The sequence below is a fragment of the Polypterus senegalus genome, chromosome 5, assembly GCF_016835505.1.
Source record: "Polypterus senegalus isolate Bchr_013 chromosome 5, ASM1683550v1, whole genome shotgun sequence".
Classification (NCBI taxonomy): Eukaryota; Metazoa; Chordata; class Cladistia; order Polypteriformes; family Polypteridae; genus Polypterus; species Polypterus senegalus.
This window is the reverse complement of record NC_053158.1, coordinates 200,662,711-200,679,166: the sequence shown is the minus strand read 5'-3', so window position 1 is coordinate 200,679,166 and position 16,456 is coordinate 200,662,711. Positions and strand designations below refer to the sequence as shown.

The following is a 16,456-nucleotide window of genomic DNA, read 5'->3' as shown; positions in this document are numbered from 1 at the left end:
TCTAGGCTTGTGGTGGCACTGGGCAGAGGAAGAATCGGTGGCTCCTTCCCGCCCGTCAGTAAGGTAGCTTATGCACAGTGGATGGCTGCATAGCCGCCTCGTGCTCATGACACAAGCATTTAACTTTTGCCGAAATTTGTCGCTGTGTTGTTATTTTCTCTTTCTGTTTTATATTCAATATATATTGGCGTAGCCGTCACTGCAGTCAGTGCTTTTCTTTCCCCAAGTAACCGATCGCCACACAATCAGCTCTGTAATAGAAGTTAAGCCATCTGTAAGCTTAGCGCCGATTCTTCAAAACGTTTAAAGAACATTGAAATGTCTTCGTAGTACATGTTTAATTATTCTATCCTTAACGACACTCCCAGTGAAGAATATAGATTATTTAAATGAAGTTAAAGTTTTATCTGTATAATTTAATAAACATATTTTGCTGAATTTCACCTTATAAATGATATCGTTTCTGTTTCTGAACCGCGAGGTCCGTACAGGAAAGGCTTTAAAACATTTTGCAGTGGCTGAGACAGCGTGTCCTTGAAGCTGTATACCGATAATTCCCTTTCCGATCAGCTGCTGCTGTGATTCACACTCAGATACAGTGATATAAATACTCTGAGTGGTGCAGTGAGAGAAATATTGAAAAAGATGATCCGCTGTGGCAACTCCTAACAAGAGGAGCTGAAAGAAGAAGAAGAAGAAGAAGAAGAAGTGAGAGTAACAACGCTAAAGCAGTTATGGTATGTAGAATACTATGGCTGTTCCCTCTACCATTATATTGTTACAAGTTAATTACAATCAGATGCATTACACTAATAAACAATATGCGGTTAGTTTCGGTGTATTTATAAAGCCGCGTCAGGAAAATAAGGTGTAACCACACAGGAACAGTAGCACTGCTTTGACGCTGGGTGCCGGCAGTCTGCAAAACTGAGCGGAGAACTTGCGTACGACAAGGTATGAGGTACCGTGGAAAAGTGCGTGGATTTACGCCAAGTGTAGGTTTTATACATCGCGATTTGAACGTGGAAAAGTTCTTACGCAACATTTCTGTGCGTACGCACCGTTTATACATGAGGCCCCAGGAGCGGTCAAATCCACCATTTGGTGGTGACAAGGTTATTGAAGATGTGCCTGTGAGTGGAGTGCAGGGTTCAAGTGAATAGAGGATTATCTGGAAAAATGGCAAGTATAGCAAATACATTGAAATATTCAATTAGTGTGTTCATCCAGTATCTTATATACAAATGCCTTCGCGTGGAAGTGTGTGTGAGTGTGTGTCTGTCCGGTCTTGAAGTGAGAGGTGGAGTCGGGGTAAGGGCTCCGCCTCCGATGAAATAGACTACTCGCTGAGCCGCTAATAACACAAGCGAGGCCACAGCACATCAGCAAAATGAAACCTCAGAAGAAAGACAAAAGTCTCTTAGCTGCTAAAATCGGCAAACTGGCATCCCTTTTACTTTTCCTCCCGCTAATCCACAAGTGATGCGAGCACGATGATAAAACAAATCCTCCTAGGAGAGAGATGCCGATAGTAGTTCCTTTCAATTACCTGACATTTTTACATTTCAGTTTATTTGCTGATGATTTCAATATTTTCTAGGAGCCTGTGCTTTCTACAGCACAGGCTTACACACCTCGTTACATATAAACATCTACGCATGGAAGTGTGTGCGTCTGTCTGTCTGTCTGGCTGGCCCAGAAGTGCGAGGCTACAGCATGAAGCTCAAAGAAATCAAACAAGTCTAGCACATCAGCAAAACGAAACCTCCGAGGAGAGAGAAACTCGCTTAGCTGCGGATAGACAATGGAGGTGAGCATGTGAGCAAAATGAAACCACCAAGGAAAGAGAACCTCGCTGAGCCGCTAATGCACAACTGATGCGATTGATTGATTGATTGAAGTGCCAGAATCCATGATTGATCAGACCATCTGATTGGTTAGTTTGGGTTTAGTGTGATTGGTCAGTTTGGCTTTGGTGATGCAATCGAAACAGGAAGTGCGAGTATGAGACACACATGGAGGAGTAAAGGTGCAGGCTGAGAGAGTCACCTTGAAAGATGGAAAGTGTAAAACCAGACAGGAAGTAAGAAAGAGGCATCAAAAATAATGACAGCGTCTTAGAATCATGCTTGAGAAAGGGAGCACTGGTAAAGGAACATAAAAGTGTAAGACGCAAGCGGACAGAGTCACCTTTAAAGTTGGCAAGTATAAAACTGGACAGGAGTTGTGAAACGCGCCTTGACAATAATGAGACTCTAGAAACGGGCCATAAGGGGTCACGCTCAAGAGAGGAAGAGACATTGGCAAAGGTGTAAGACGCACCCGCTCTTTCAAAAACCGAAAGCATAAAACTGGATAGGAGGAGGGAAAGGTGCCTTGAAAATGATGACGGAGTCTGAGGAGAAGGTTTTATGGGAATGTGCTTGGCAGAGGGAGCATCGTTGAAGAAACGTTAAAAAATACACACGAATACGGAGGAAAGGCGCTGACGGTTCATGTAGAACGAAAGGCAGCTAATATTTTTAAATTATTCAATAGCCTGTCTTCGACAGGTACAGTGGATATTTCTTTAATAAATTACTAACAAATAAAAAGATTATTTTCTAAAACTTTCTGGGCAGCCTATTTATTCACGACATGACTAAATTCTGGTGGAGTATGCAATTAGCTAATTAAGTGATCTTGTTAAACAGAGTAATGTTCACATTACCAGCTTTCTAATAGAAATTTAAAATACCAGCAATCGCGTTTATTGTTGAAACGGATTATTCAACACACGTGACGCATGCTGCAGCGGATGCGTTGTAGTGTTTATACTTGCGCGCGTACTTTACGTAAATCTGGAGGAATCCGCCAGGTGGCAGTGCGAGATATTATCACGGTGAGAACATGTTCGGCTTCTCGGTGTTGTGAATTGCCTAGAACACTCATTAAATTCCGATGACACCTTACCGCAATATCTCTGAAAAGGAAGTTTATTGATTAAATACGTCAATACAGGGATGTGTCCATTCCAACTAGCATTGGGCACGAGTGAGAAACAATCCCTGGACGAGGCCTCGGCTCATCGCAAAGTGAATACAAGCATACACATACACACTGGCGTCATTTTAGCGGCACCAAATCCCCAAATCTGCATATCTTTGGAAGGAACCTGGAGCACACTGAGGAGACCCAGCAGGAAAACTTGTAAACTCCAGGCAGGGAATATCAGCGACGTGACTCTCTGCAAGACAACAGCGCTAACTGTGTCATCCCCATGTGTGTAATTATTAACAGTATTCATTATTTAAACAAAATTACCGATTTATCTGTAAAATGTAACATACAAGTGATATCAAGTATAATCCAAGGATTCTAAATGTGCAGAGAGTTGGAATATCAGACATTTAATGTGCTCAGTGTGGCGATCTATTGCTGGCGATTCGCTGCTGTCAGGAGCAGAGAAAGCCCTAGAAAAAAAGACGGCACAGAAGACAGTATGTGAGACTTTTAAAACGAATGATGTCATTACGATCGGGAATATGTGACGCTTGAATATAAAAGCCCACGAATACATCTGTATGTTGCCGTTTTGCTTCACCACATGGAACCATTCATCAAACATCGAAGCGCACATCGATCCCGTAGGATCTACAGAGAGGCTTTCTGTCACATGTTGATTTAGTAAGCAGAGACTCTGACGTCACGTTCCGACTTTTATCATACTGCGTCCCCCGACTTTTTGCTGGTACTGCAACTCATGCATGCGTTGCGTTAATTTCTGAGGACCTGCTCAGAGGACGCATCAAATGAACGCTCAGAAATCGTGCAGCCATGATGCGGGCGCGTATGCGTTCTGAGCGTGAAGTATAAACGAGCCCTAAGAGTTCATTTCAGCTAACTTTTACAGCGTGAATTCTTCCCTAAGTGGTTAACAAAAGACTCTCTCCTTCCATTTACTCAAATCTCCTTATTTGAAAAAATAAATTTATAGCAGAATGGAGTTTAAAAATTGAAATATCCTAAGTGACCAGACACTGACAAAAAGCAGCATTTAGGGGGTTCAACTGCCCACTTCAGTGCCATTTATACAAAATAGAATAAGAAATGAACTGCCCAACAGGTAATATTGTTGGCTAAAAGGTATCTGATTACGGGCTTGGGCCACTCTTAGCAGGACCCCCGTGGTCTGGTAATACGACTCCCCTCAGGTTTACAGTTTGACCAGTTTAGAGGGTGGTGTGCTGCCTTTTCCTGTACTACATGAATGTCTTTTGAGCTTTTCCAGAACATTTTCATTTAAAAAGTCATTGTGTGCCTGCGCTGGGTCTTTTCCATTTGAATTATACATGGCAGCATTTGTAAATATTTCTGTATAATTAAAGGCACATTTTAGAAAACTTGAGCTTCAGTGGACACGTTTGAACAAAAATACATTCATTTAAGCTGAAAATGATACAAGACAACTTTATTTTAAACTGAATAACATTAATGGAAGTCACTTGAGAGCGATTTCTTAACAGTTTGATTAATTTGTATCGTATTTACAGAAGCTGACATGATAGATTTCCTGCCGTGCAACCAATGTTTACATCTCTCATCGTGCCATTTAAGAGTCGAACTACTATGTTAGGTTAAATGTGACAATGTATGGAGTACAAGTCATGGAGGTTTAAATTTGAGCTTTAAGACGCACTAGTGAGGCCTCACCTGGAGCGCTGTATTCAGTTTTGGTCTCCATATTACACAAATGACAGATCAGCTCTGGAGAAAGTCCAGGGGAGAGCAAGAAGGCTGAATTCTGGGACTGAGAGGTCTGAGCTGTGAGGAGAACTGAAGGAATTGAGTGTTTGCAGTAGCAGAGATTAAGAGGTGATATGACTGAAGTGTTTAAAATTATGAAAGGAATGAGTACAGCGAATCCCAGTTGTTACTTTAAAAAGAGTTCAACAAGAACACGGGGAAACTTAAGAGCAGATTTAACACAAACGTTTCTTCACACAGAGAACCCCAGACACAGGGAGTGAGTGACCAAGTAGTGTGGTGGACAGGACGACGTCAGGGACCTCCCAATCTCAACCTGATATTATTTTGGACGATCTCAGTGAACAGGATGGTTGAGCTTGTTGGAATGAATGGCCCAATTTTTCTAATGGTCTAGTGTTGGGTCAGATCAGCAAGCAGTCATTGTGACCACCAAACTAAATGATCATGCCAGTCAGTCAGTGCTTTTCTTACTCACTCGCTTAGTTCTGAATAGGATCACGGGAGGTCTACTGGATCCTATCCCAGCTAGCATAGAGTGGAAGGCAGGAAAAACCCTGGACTGGGAGCAAGTCCATCGTAGGGCAAACACACACTCCAGCCACACACTAGGGACAATTTAGGATCACCAATTCACCTAACCTGTGTGACTTTGGACTGTGGCAAGAAACCATGCAGACACGGGGAGAACATGCAAAAACAACAACGCTTACTTGTATAGCATGTTTTTATACAAATGACGTAGCTCAAAGTGCTTTACAAGATGAAGAAAGGAAAATTAGGCAATACTAATTAACAAAAAAATGGCCTGGGAGGACAGAAAAAACTAAAAAAAGGGCTGGAGAAAAACAAACAAAATCTGCAGGGGTTCCAATTCCATGAGACCACCCAGCCCCCACTAGGCATTCTACCTAACGTTAATCTCAATCAGTCACGTGGAACATGACGACGGTCATGTGGACCTCTGGCCTTCAATCCATCAGTGTAGGGACTGCATGGTGCCCCGATCAGGTGGTGGGGGGGCAGATCGGCACCACAGAAAACCAGAAAAAGAACAACAGAGAAAGTAGGGGTTAGTATGGTATATGGAGGCATGAAAAAAAAAGAATTAAATGCATATACAGAATATCAGGGTTGCACTAAAATGTAGTGTGCAAGATGCCCCGGACACAGATGTCCAAACTACACACGTTTTATTCCTGAACACAATGCCACAGTGCACAGTCCTTTTGTTTCTTCTGCTGCCTCTACTCCACTCCTTGCAAGCTCTATGATTAGTCGATGTGAATAAAGTGCATATGGCCGACTTTCATTTAAGGGGAATTACTTCCCCCCCATTTCACGGCACCCTAATGTTTGGCACACAGCAATGGCAGGTCTGTTAAAGTCGTCATATTTATGGCTTTGTTGTGTTCCCTCACATGCAATGACTGCTTGACGTCTGCGATTCATAGACTTCACCAGGTGGTGAGGGTACTCTCTGGTGGTGCTCTACAACATTCAAACACATACCCACTCCTTACATCACAGTGCCACCACCAGTCTACTGTATTCTGAATTCACAGAGCAGAAAAATTGGTCCCCTAATCCAAGGCTCTTATGTTTCTTCTGACTGGCAGTTTCTGTGATAGTAATAGTCCAGTGCCTTTCTAAATTTACCGACGATGAACATTGGGCCGTGACCCATAAGCCCTAATGGGCAGAGACCTTTTAAGGGTGGGTATCTCGGTTGGGTAGCTGATACAACAAAACATGCAGAGCTACTGGGGAGTCTTGGTGTCTTGGTGCAGGTGCACAGAGCTGTGTGATGAACGTCTTTCAGTGTTTTAGTCCTCCAGTGTGCCTGTGAATATTTTTCAGAAACTGTTTTTAACGCCTCAGTTATTGCAGCCAACTGTGTTTTATTTTTCTCAATTCTTTTTGTGCCTGCAGGTCTTCACTTTTAACCTCTTCTTTCCTTTTTTCTTTTCCTCTTCCATTTTAATTTGTGCCGGCATACTGTAAGCACAGGCAATTTGCTTCATCGAAGTTTTCAAACAAACAGTTGGTGAACCACTAGAAGTGGACATTTAAAATACCAAATTAAGAATATGTTAATAAATGAATGTGCTAATAAACTGTTTGGTTTTGTTTTTTACATTCTGTTTCTCTTTCCCTTAATGCCTTTCCCGATTGAAGTCTAGGAGAGTAAGTTTTAGCTTTTGCTATCTTTTTTGTTCATTAAGGTTGGTAAAAGTTGATAGACAAAATTGTGAGTACCTATTGAAATAATGTTGGTAATTCCTTCCCTAATTGATTGTTTAGTTGTTGTTTAGAAAGTCCTCATTTTATATCTGATTTCTCCAAGGTAAAGTGTTAATAAAGGCATCATTTCTGTTTGAATGACTTCTATACGGTGTAACTTCTACTGTCTACAGTGTTGTGTGGTTCACAAAAATAAAAAGGAAATACAGCTTGACGTGTGAATACACAGCAAAGTTAAATCAGGATCCTACTCCACTCCACCAGGCCCTTGAGTAAGGCACGTAACGCCAGGGGTGTCGCTGTACAATGGCCGACCCCGTGCTCTGACCCCAAAGGTCATGCGAAAAGACAATTACGAGGGGGAGTCCAGCTAAAGTTAGAAAATGGAATGGACGTTCACAAAACTGATGCTGTCATTTCTCAATGTCACCTCCACCCTTCTCAATCAATGCACTTGCGCCACCTGCCTGGAAGGGCCGGGATTCCAGCAGAATAAAAAGGTTTGGTCTTGTTTTTTAAATTTTTTAAAATTTACAAATTTTCAAAATGTAAAAGTTTCAAATTATTTATTTATTTATTTGTCTAATTCGTCCACATGAAGCCTGAAAACCATGAGGACTGATTTAGATCTTTTATGTCAGGTAGTTGCCTAGTGGGGTCTGGGTGGTTGGGTGGTTTCGTGGTCTTGGAACCCCTGCAGATTTTTTTTTTTTTTTTCCCAGCTGTCTGGAGTTTTTTTTTGTTTGTTTATTTTTTTCTGTCCTCCCTGGCCATCGGACCTTACTTTATTCTTTGTTAATTAGTATTGCCTAATTATAGATTTTTTATTTTGTTATTTTTTCTTTCTTCATCTCATAAACCATTTTGCACTCCATCATTTGTATGAAAACATGCTTAAGAAATAAATGGTGGTGTTGTTGTTGTCCTCGCCACCACTCGTGCACCCGAGTTATGGTTGAACACTGCATGCCGAGGGCACTCCAGTCACGAGTGCCAGTTAACTGTGACTTACTGGAGACCAACATGAAGCCTGCTATTCGATTCAAGCGCCGGCCGGGGACTGCTGTTTCAAGGGGTCCTTTTACTGCAAGACAATGACACACACACTGCTAAGAACACCAAGGCTCGTCTGGGCAAACTGAAGTTTGAGGTATTGCCACATCCTCCTTATTCGCCAGATATGGCACCGTGTGATTTCCACCTTTTTGGACCACTAAAAAAAACATTTGGGTGGTCAAGACAGATGACGACGTGAAGAAAGCGGTGCACAAGTGGAGGCGAGGACGAGACAAAACCTTTTATTCTGCTGGAATCCTGGTCCTTCCAGGCAGGTGGCGCAAGTGCATTGATTGAGAAGGGTGGAGACGACAATGAGAAATTAGTTTTGTGAAGGTTCATTCCATTTTCTGATAAATCCCATTTTCTAACTTTAGCTGGTCTCCCCCTCGTAATAAAGTATATCAAATCAAAATTATCAATATCTTTTATTCATCTGGATTGTCTATGCTAAACATCTTACATAAACCTTTACACATACTGTATAATGCAAGTAATATTTCTGCAGAGTAAATGTTTGACATCGGGATTCCTTGTCCTGAAGCAGCGGACGCTTACAGATGGCCATGTGAACTCTCTACTGAACTGCACCCCGGCGTGACCTGCAGATTGTATTTGGAGGCCAGAAGGGGAAGAGGAGTGCAGGACCTGCCAGATGCACTAAATTAGATTAACAGACACACTAGCAAGAAACCAGCTACAGCAACGACTGAATTATTAATTGATGCACGTGGTCTCGTCTTGTCAAGTCCGTCTGCCACATAGGAAGGTCGGGTTGGATCCGAGCCAAACGGGTTTCATTTGTCCCAGTCAGTGCTCTCCTTATCAGCAGTGCTTTACTCTCATTAGCCAAGTTTCCATCCAGTTTTTTGCGACGTTTTGTTATCGACAAACAGAATATACGTAAAAAAAATGTGCGAAATTTGCTGTCTCCAGCCTGTTTCCATCCAACTGGCTGTTTATCGATAAAATGGTGTGCGTGATGACGTCGCCCCCCAAAACGAACTGTCGCATAAGTTTTGTTGTATCGCGAAAAAAAATCTGCCCGTGAGCCGTTTCCATACATAATTTTGTGTATGTCGCAAATTATCTACCTTTTGTTTTGCACTAAACAAAGAAATGGAGAGATTATTTAGACAGTTTTTTGAAATTTGCCAGCTTACTGTTGTTTCAGTTTCACAAATAATTGGAATTGTACATAATATCCGAAGGCGACAGCAGAATGAAGCAGTTGCTTGTCCGATAGCCCTAGAGCTCGAAGAAAGTACCCCAGTGCGACGAAACCCACGGGTATGGGAGAGACGACGGAATAAGACCTTCTGGGAGGAGGTGGTGGAGAGACACTTTACAGAAAATCTCTGGCTGCAACATTTTAGAATGACACGGCCAACGTTTGAGATGTTGTGTGGATTCATCAGTCCTGATGTTGCGCCAATCACAGGTTGCCATCAATCACTGGTTCCAACCCAAAAGCGGATTGCCATCGCGCTTTACAAGCTGGCAACCTGCACCGAGTATAGAGTAGTTGGAGAAACTTTCGGGGTTGGTAAAACTACCGTCCATCGATGTGTATATGCTGTGTTGTGACGATGTGGGTTCTGGCTCCACACTCCCATTGCTGTTGGAAGCACTTGAACCCAACACCGTCGATAATGTTACCGAGTGAGCTAGTCAGTGGAGGCAAATAAACAATTGAGCAAGGGGTGGTGCAAAAAGTGCAATAGCGCTTTCAACAAAATAAAGCAGTGTTCATAAAGTGCAGTTCTTCAATAAATAAATAATCCATTAAAAGAACACGTGGAGGTTAAAAATCAATAGAAAAAAAAACAATCCTTAAAAACGAGAGGTTAAATCTTCCTATGGAAGCAGTCTTAAAACACTAACAAATCTGGTGCATCGTCTATTAGCGTCTCACCTGTTTATCCCGTATGGGCCAGGCAGCAGGCAAGACGCTCTCTGCAGCTGCCCTCCTACATCACACATTCGAGACTGGAGACCTCCCGATCCCTGGCTTCGGTCTGGCACTCATCCCAGTCCCCGAGACTTGATTACCCCAATAGCCAGGACGCTCACATTGGGGACTCCACCACCAAGCCTCCCGACTTCCGCTGCCTTTCAATGGCCTCTCTGCGGCTCGTCGCTTTCCTCTAGGCACTCCCGCTACCTGGTCACTCAGCGGGAGCAACCTCAACTCAAACTCCTGGGTGTCGGCCTAACACCCAGCTTCCTCGCAGCTGCCCACGAGCGCTCATTCGCTCGCCCGTCCGCTCGCTCTTCGCGGCTCTCTCTCTCTTTCACCGACCTGCTTCCTCTCCTGCCCCCGGTAACCTCCGTCCTTTCCTTTCTCTCTCCATTTTTTTTTCCCTTTAAAACCGACTCGCGCTTCTTTTTAAAATGATGAGGGCCACAGCAGCTGCAGCATTAGCCACGGGACAATCATGAATGTGGGCAGTTCCTCACCTGTGCACTAGGTGAGAAACGCCCACACCCTACGGATCGTCCCGCGGCCCACTATGGCCCAACGTCCCCTCGCTAAGCCGCGAGTACATCGATTACTTATTTAAAAAATGGCCTGTGCTCAGTGAGCTGTGGACCCTTAACACCACATGTGTGCACCGCTATTAAAGAAAAATTAATGCGGCGTTATATCAGACTTCCGACTGTAGCGGAGGCCAATGAAATTGCATACCGCAATTCCTTGGTGCATCTTGTGCCACAGATTTACGGTGCGCTGGATGGCACGCATGTGCCTATTCTTCCCCCGACGGAAGGCTACCGCGATTACATTAATCGCAAAGGGTGGCCATCTATTGTTCTCCAGGCCCTTGTTGATGACAGATGCATGATACGAGACATTTGCGTTGGCACTCCTGGTAGTGCCCATGATGCAGCTGTGTTTGCAGCATCGGATCTGTACAGGTGAGCCTACCTTTCAACATCCCTTCTCTGTGCGATAACAACTGAATTAGTACTGTAACCTGCTTCCCTTAAGGTTTTTAATTAAAACTGAAATTTGAATTAATACAAAATAACGACGTTTAATCAACAAAAAAAAAACTAAAGTTAATATTAATGAGAGAATTTCTCATATATGCTAAAACATCTGTCATTTAATAATAATAAAAAAAATGTTTAGATAATGAAACACACGGTTTATTCAATATTTTGACTGGCACAGTAAATTACCTTTGCGGTTTTTGTATTATTTAGACATCCTGAGAGACGCCCCCAGGCTACAGTTGATGTGGAGGGAGTTCAGGTACCCCTTTTAGTAGCAGGAGACCCAGCCTATCCGCTACTGCATTGGCTCATCACGAGAAATAACGAGGCTGTTCATCAGACCACGCGAACCGCTCCGCTATTCTCGTTTTGATTGCACGTGATGAAAATGTATCATGTGACACATTTATTTGCGTTAAAGCCCTTTTTTTCCGACCAAATGTTTCCAATGTAGTTTTTGCGACATCTGAAGTATCGATATGGAATTTATGCGCTAAAGTTAAACGGAAAAATATTATGTCGACGTGTACAACATTTTATCGATAATTAGCATTTCCTTCAGCTAAAATTTGAAGCGCTAAATATTTTTTTGCAAAGACTCCTTGGATGGAAACCTGGCTATTGTGCCCAAATCTGAATTTGTTTCCTAGACTGGACAATCTTTGACGTTTCAGAAAGCCAGTGGAGCCCCCTAGTGGAGTCAAAAAGCACAACGCTGGCAGTTCAGTCTCCATCAGTGATTCACATATTGACAGTCAGCAAGTCACTTCACCTGCCAGGAGTTGAAAGAAGACAGTTACACCTCTGTGATGTGGAAGATAATAGTGTATGCTGAATAAATGAATGCAATGAAAAGCTCAGCTATGGTAGAATTGCTGAACCTGAGTTAAAGATAATTAAGGAAGGAATTAAGAGCTTTAAGGATAAGTTTTATGTATTTTTTTCTTTTAAAGTCGTACTTATTTCTTCACAATCATGGTATATGTTAACTTACCACTTGAAATTGTGTTTTAAAGTAAAGTATTTTTTTTTTCATTTTAAGAAATGCCTATCCTGCTCCTGCACTTCAAAATGGAGGTGAAGGGTACTGGGGTCCAAAGATGAAAATAAAAGCCTTATACTTAACAAATATGTCAATTTTTCAAACCAATAAGCATTGATCTTTATTGTGAGATTGCACACACATTGCAAAACGGCTTATCCATATCAATTTAACAAGAAAAAAAGCAAAAGGTTTTTGTGAAATTGAGCCATTTTAGAAGGTGACCGACCGGCTGTGTGCTTCACCACACTTCTCATCTCCCTCAACAGCCACCTTTGAGACCCAAGGGTGAGGTTTGTCTCCTGTGTATTCTTTGCCCCTCGAAAAATCCTCTCCAAGTTTTTTGTCTGATATTATTGAACGTTGATACCGAAATGTGAATTACCGTCTCTGCTCTGTAGACCACTAAACAGTAATCACTGAAACAAAGTCACTTAGGTCTTTACACTTCCATACATAACAGGCTGTACACCCGGAGGATAGTGGCGGGATGTAATTTACTTTACAGTGCATGACGGAAACAACTAAATTTTCAGCATTCAGTGTTTGTAGTACTAGGGTATTGTACCGTGTTAACCATTATGGATGTAGTGAGAATCGAGCAAATTGACACCTTTTATTGCTAACCATATGCAAGCTTTCGAGGCAACTCAGGCCCCTTCCTCAGGCGAGATGTAATCAACACATGTCATACATATACATACTGTACATTACATTACATCCAGTTTGAAGAAGGGGTCTGAGTTGCCTTGAAAGCTTGCATATTGTAATCGTTCTACTTAGCCAATAAAAGGTGTCATTTTGCTGAACTTTTTAGTATTCAGTGTTGTAACATTCCCAGTCAAACACACATCAGTTCATAAAAGCACACGGAGAACATGCCAATCCCATACAGACCCTGACACTGTGAGCTCTTGGCTGCCTATCTGTATTAACATTACTAACCTTTAACCTTTGTGAGACATGCCCGGACACCACCAGACTGAGACCACATATTTACACAAAAACACACATTTATTCAAGCTCAAATTAGTCCCACTCAACACACAGAGTGCCCAGCACCAATCACCCTCTTCACATGCCTCTTTCTCAAGGTCCGTGGCCGCCTGCTCCCACTCCCGACTCAAGCTCCCAGATTGTAGTGAGGCAGCCCTTTTTATTTCGACCCAGATGTGCTCCAGGTGCCTGGTGACGTTCTTCTGGCGTCACTTCCTGGTGTGGCGGAAGTGCTGCCCTTTGCACCGGAAGCACTCCGGGCATCCCTGGAAGGCTCTTCTTCCATCTTCCTGGGTGTGGTGGAAGTAAACATTTCCCGGGTTCCATTAGGCTTGAGGTGCCCCCTGGCGGTGGCCACGGGTCCCAACGGGTTGGAACCTCCTTGCTCCTCTCTTGTGGTCCTCTCCTAACCCAGGGCGGTTGCCCCCTCGTGACCTGGAAGATATAAATGCCACCTTCCGGTCCTTCCAGGCGTCCCGGCTGGGTCAGAACCCCAGCCTTCTGTGACACCTTGTTAAAACTAAATTCACGCCTATAATGTCTATTGAGTTCTGGTCACTTGATTACAGGCTACACGCCTGCACACTGGCTGTCACTAGATTAGCGAAGCACGATGGCAACGGCAGCAGCAGGCAGTATCTTTGTAAAATAGTGCAATACATTTTTTTTGATGAAGTACGAGGTGTGGCAGAAAAGTAATGAGACTGATTTTTTATTTGCCAAAGTTTTTATTTTTTTCAAACATCAATGTTATCCCCTTCAGAGTAGTTCCCTTGGGCAGCTACACACCGATGGAGACGTTGTTCCCACTGTTGGTAGCAGCGCTGGAACTCTTCAACCGGTATGGTCTTCAGCATGTCCGTTACACTCTTTTGGATGTTTTCTAAAGTCCCGAAATGACGTCCTTTGAGGACATTTTTCAGTTTAGGAAAAAGGAAAAAGTCACACGGACTGAGGTCAGGTAAATAAGGGGGCTGGGGAACCACAGGAATGCCTTTTGAGGTCAAAAATTCTGTTATAGAGAAGGTAGTTTTTCGGCACCATTTTGGCACAGACCTTTCGCATGTGCAAATGTTCAGTCAAAATTTGATGAACGGTAAATCTGTTCAAATTTAATTGTTCACTCAACATTCTTAATGTTAAACGACGGTCTGATCTCACAAGAGTGTTCACACGTCCGATGTTTTCATTGGTTTTCGAAGTTGAAGTCCTCCCTGAACAGTGTTCATCTTCAACGTGTTTTCTGCCTTCCAAAAATGATTTGTGCCAGCGAAAAACTTGAGCTCGGGATAAAGAATGTTCCCCGTAGGCCTGTTTTAACTTTTCAAACGTCACACTTGCCGTTTAATGGCACAACGTTGCTCCAAATTCCGCTGTTCCATTTTGCGTGACGCACAACCAAAAACACAACTTTGCTAATAGCAGTCACAAAAATCACGTAGTTAACGGAAGGAGTTGAAACTCGCACTGAGCTATGGGAGGGTACGGATACACGTGCTCTATCAAGGACAACGGCGCAGCGCTGCCAGTCTCATTACTTTTCTGCCACACCTCGTATGTATACCAGCATTTGGAGAGCGCCTGGGGTAAATGATAAAAATTGTTAACCGCGACCTCCAGTGCAAGCAGACAAGCGAATCGGAAACGTGTCCTTACCTCAACAAAACAGAACCAAAAATCTGTGACAAAGCGTATTGCTTTCCAGTTTACTTTTGTTGTCATCAGCATGCCTCTGAAATCTTCTTCTTCTTTCTCTTCATCTTTCCCCACTTCCATTAGGGGTTGATGTGCTTCATTAACTTTCACCTTACAGCTCAGCCGTTCACCTCGTCGGCAGTCAAGCCCTTTTCATTCAGATCTTCTTTTGCTTTATCCATCCTCCTTCACTTTGGCCTCCCATGTCCATAACTCTCTTGCTGTCATGTTCCTTGTCTCTACTCATCACACATCCATACCACTATAGCCCACTTTCCTTTACTTTCTTACATTTCTCTCCCACTTTTGTTGCAATTCTCATTTCTTATTCTATCCTCCACACATCCATCTCATTTCTGCCACATTCACCTTCTTTTCCTGTGCTCCACTCATGTCTTAGCTCCATACATCATTGCTGGTCAAAACCACTGACTTAAAGCCTTAATTCTTGGATCACACAATATTTCAATTGTTCCATCTTTGCTACTCCCTGTGGCTTATCTCTGCGCCTTATTCTCCATCTTGGGCTACCACTGGTCTTAGATATATGAACTTAAGCAGTCTTTTCAGTGGCTCTCCCCTCAAGCTAATATCTGAATCGTGATCATCATTAAACTTCATATATTCTGTCTTCTTCTTCCCATTTATCTTCAGTCCTCTATTCTTCCCACTTCCTCTCCACTCCATCTTTTCTGCTGCTACACAACACAATCTCATCAGCACAAAGCCTGCGCCGGGGAGATTGGTGTTTTATCCCATAACTGAACGCATCCCTAACCAGATCAGAGAAGTCAGGTAAAGAAAATCTCGCCACCAGGGAGGCCAACTGGGTGCCAGTCCCAAGCCAGGCTAAATAGAGAGGGTTAGTCTCAGGAAGGCCAGAACCTTAATGATGGGATGGAATCGATCCAAATGGGTTTGAAAAAGCATGCCTGAGAAATGAGGTTTTGAAAATGCAGGCCTTTGCTGCTTCAAAGTGGACAAATTCTATTCGGTACGTTTATTAAGGCTTTTGTTTTTAGTTTTGGAACACTGTATTTTTTTATTGTATGCAAATTCTTCACATTTAAGCACAATATTAGGTGGCAAATTAATATATACCATGATTGTGAAGAAATAACTTAGACTTGAAAAATACAAAATTTATCCTTTTAAAAAAAAAAACAAAAGAATTTGGTCTCGTTGTGATGCTTTTTTTTTATTAAATAGCTGGCTACTGTAAATGAACAACACTTTAGGTAGTTAATAGCAATTTGATATTATGACATTTATCAATGTATCTGTGAAATATTCAGATATTTCAACTAATGTAATGTTATTCTCCTCTACACTTCTGGCCAAAAGAAGGACCCAAGTGTTGGTTTTCACAAAGTTTGCCGCTTCAGTGTTTTTAGATCTTTTTTCTCTGATGTTTCTCTGGTACACTGAAGTAGAATTACAAGCACTTCAGAAGTTTCAAAGACTTTTATTGACAAAGTTTATGCACAGAGTCCATATTTGCAGTGTTGGCCCTTCTTTCTTTTTCAAGATCCCCTGCAATTCACCCTGGCAGGCTGTCAGTCAATCAACTTCTGGGCCCAATCCTGCATTCTTGCATAATCAATGCTTGGAGTTTGTCAGAATTGGTTGGTTTTTGATTGTCCACCCGCCTGTTGAGGATTTGACCACAAGTTCTAA

At 42.6% G+C, this 16,456-nt stretch overlaps 1 protein-coding gene across 5 annotated transcripts in view; it reads left to right on the top strand.

Moving 5' to 3' along the window:
* LOC120529808 (arf-GAP with SH3 domain, ANK repeat and PH domain-containing protein 1-like) overlaps positions 1–16,456 on the top strand; it is a 347,163-nt gene that overhangs the window by 256,729 nt on the left and 73,978 nt on the right. For 3 of the 5 annotated variants that reach the window (XM_039753979.1, XM_039753978.1, XM_039753976.1), the window contains exon 12: positions 6,925–6,933. The exons of the other annotated variants lie outside the window; for them this stretch is intronic. In XM_039753979.1, coding sequence (XP_039609913.1) covers positions 6,925–6,933 — 9 coding nt within the window. The remainder of the gene's footprint in view (positions 1–6,924; positions 6,934–16,456) is intronic. 5 annotated transcript variants of the gene reach the window in all.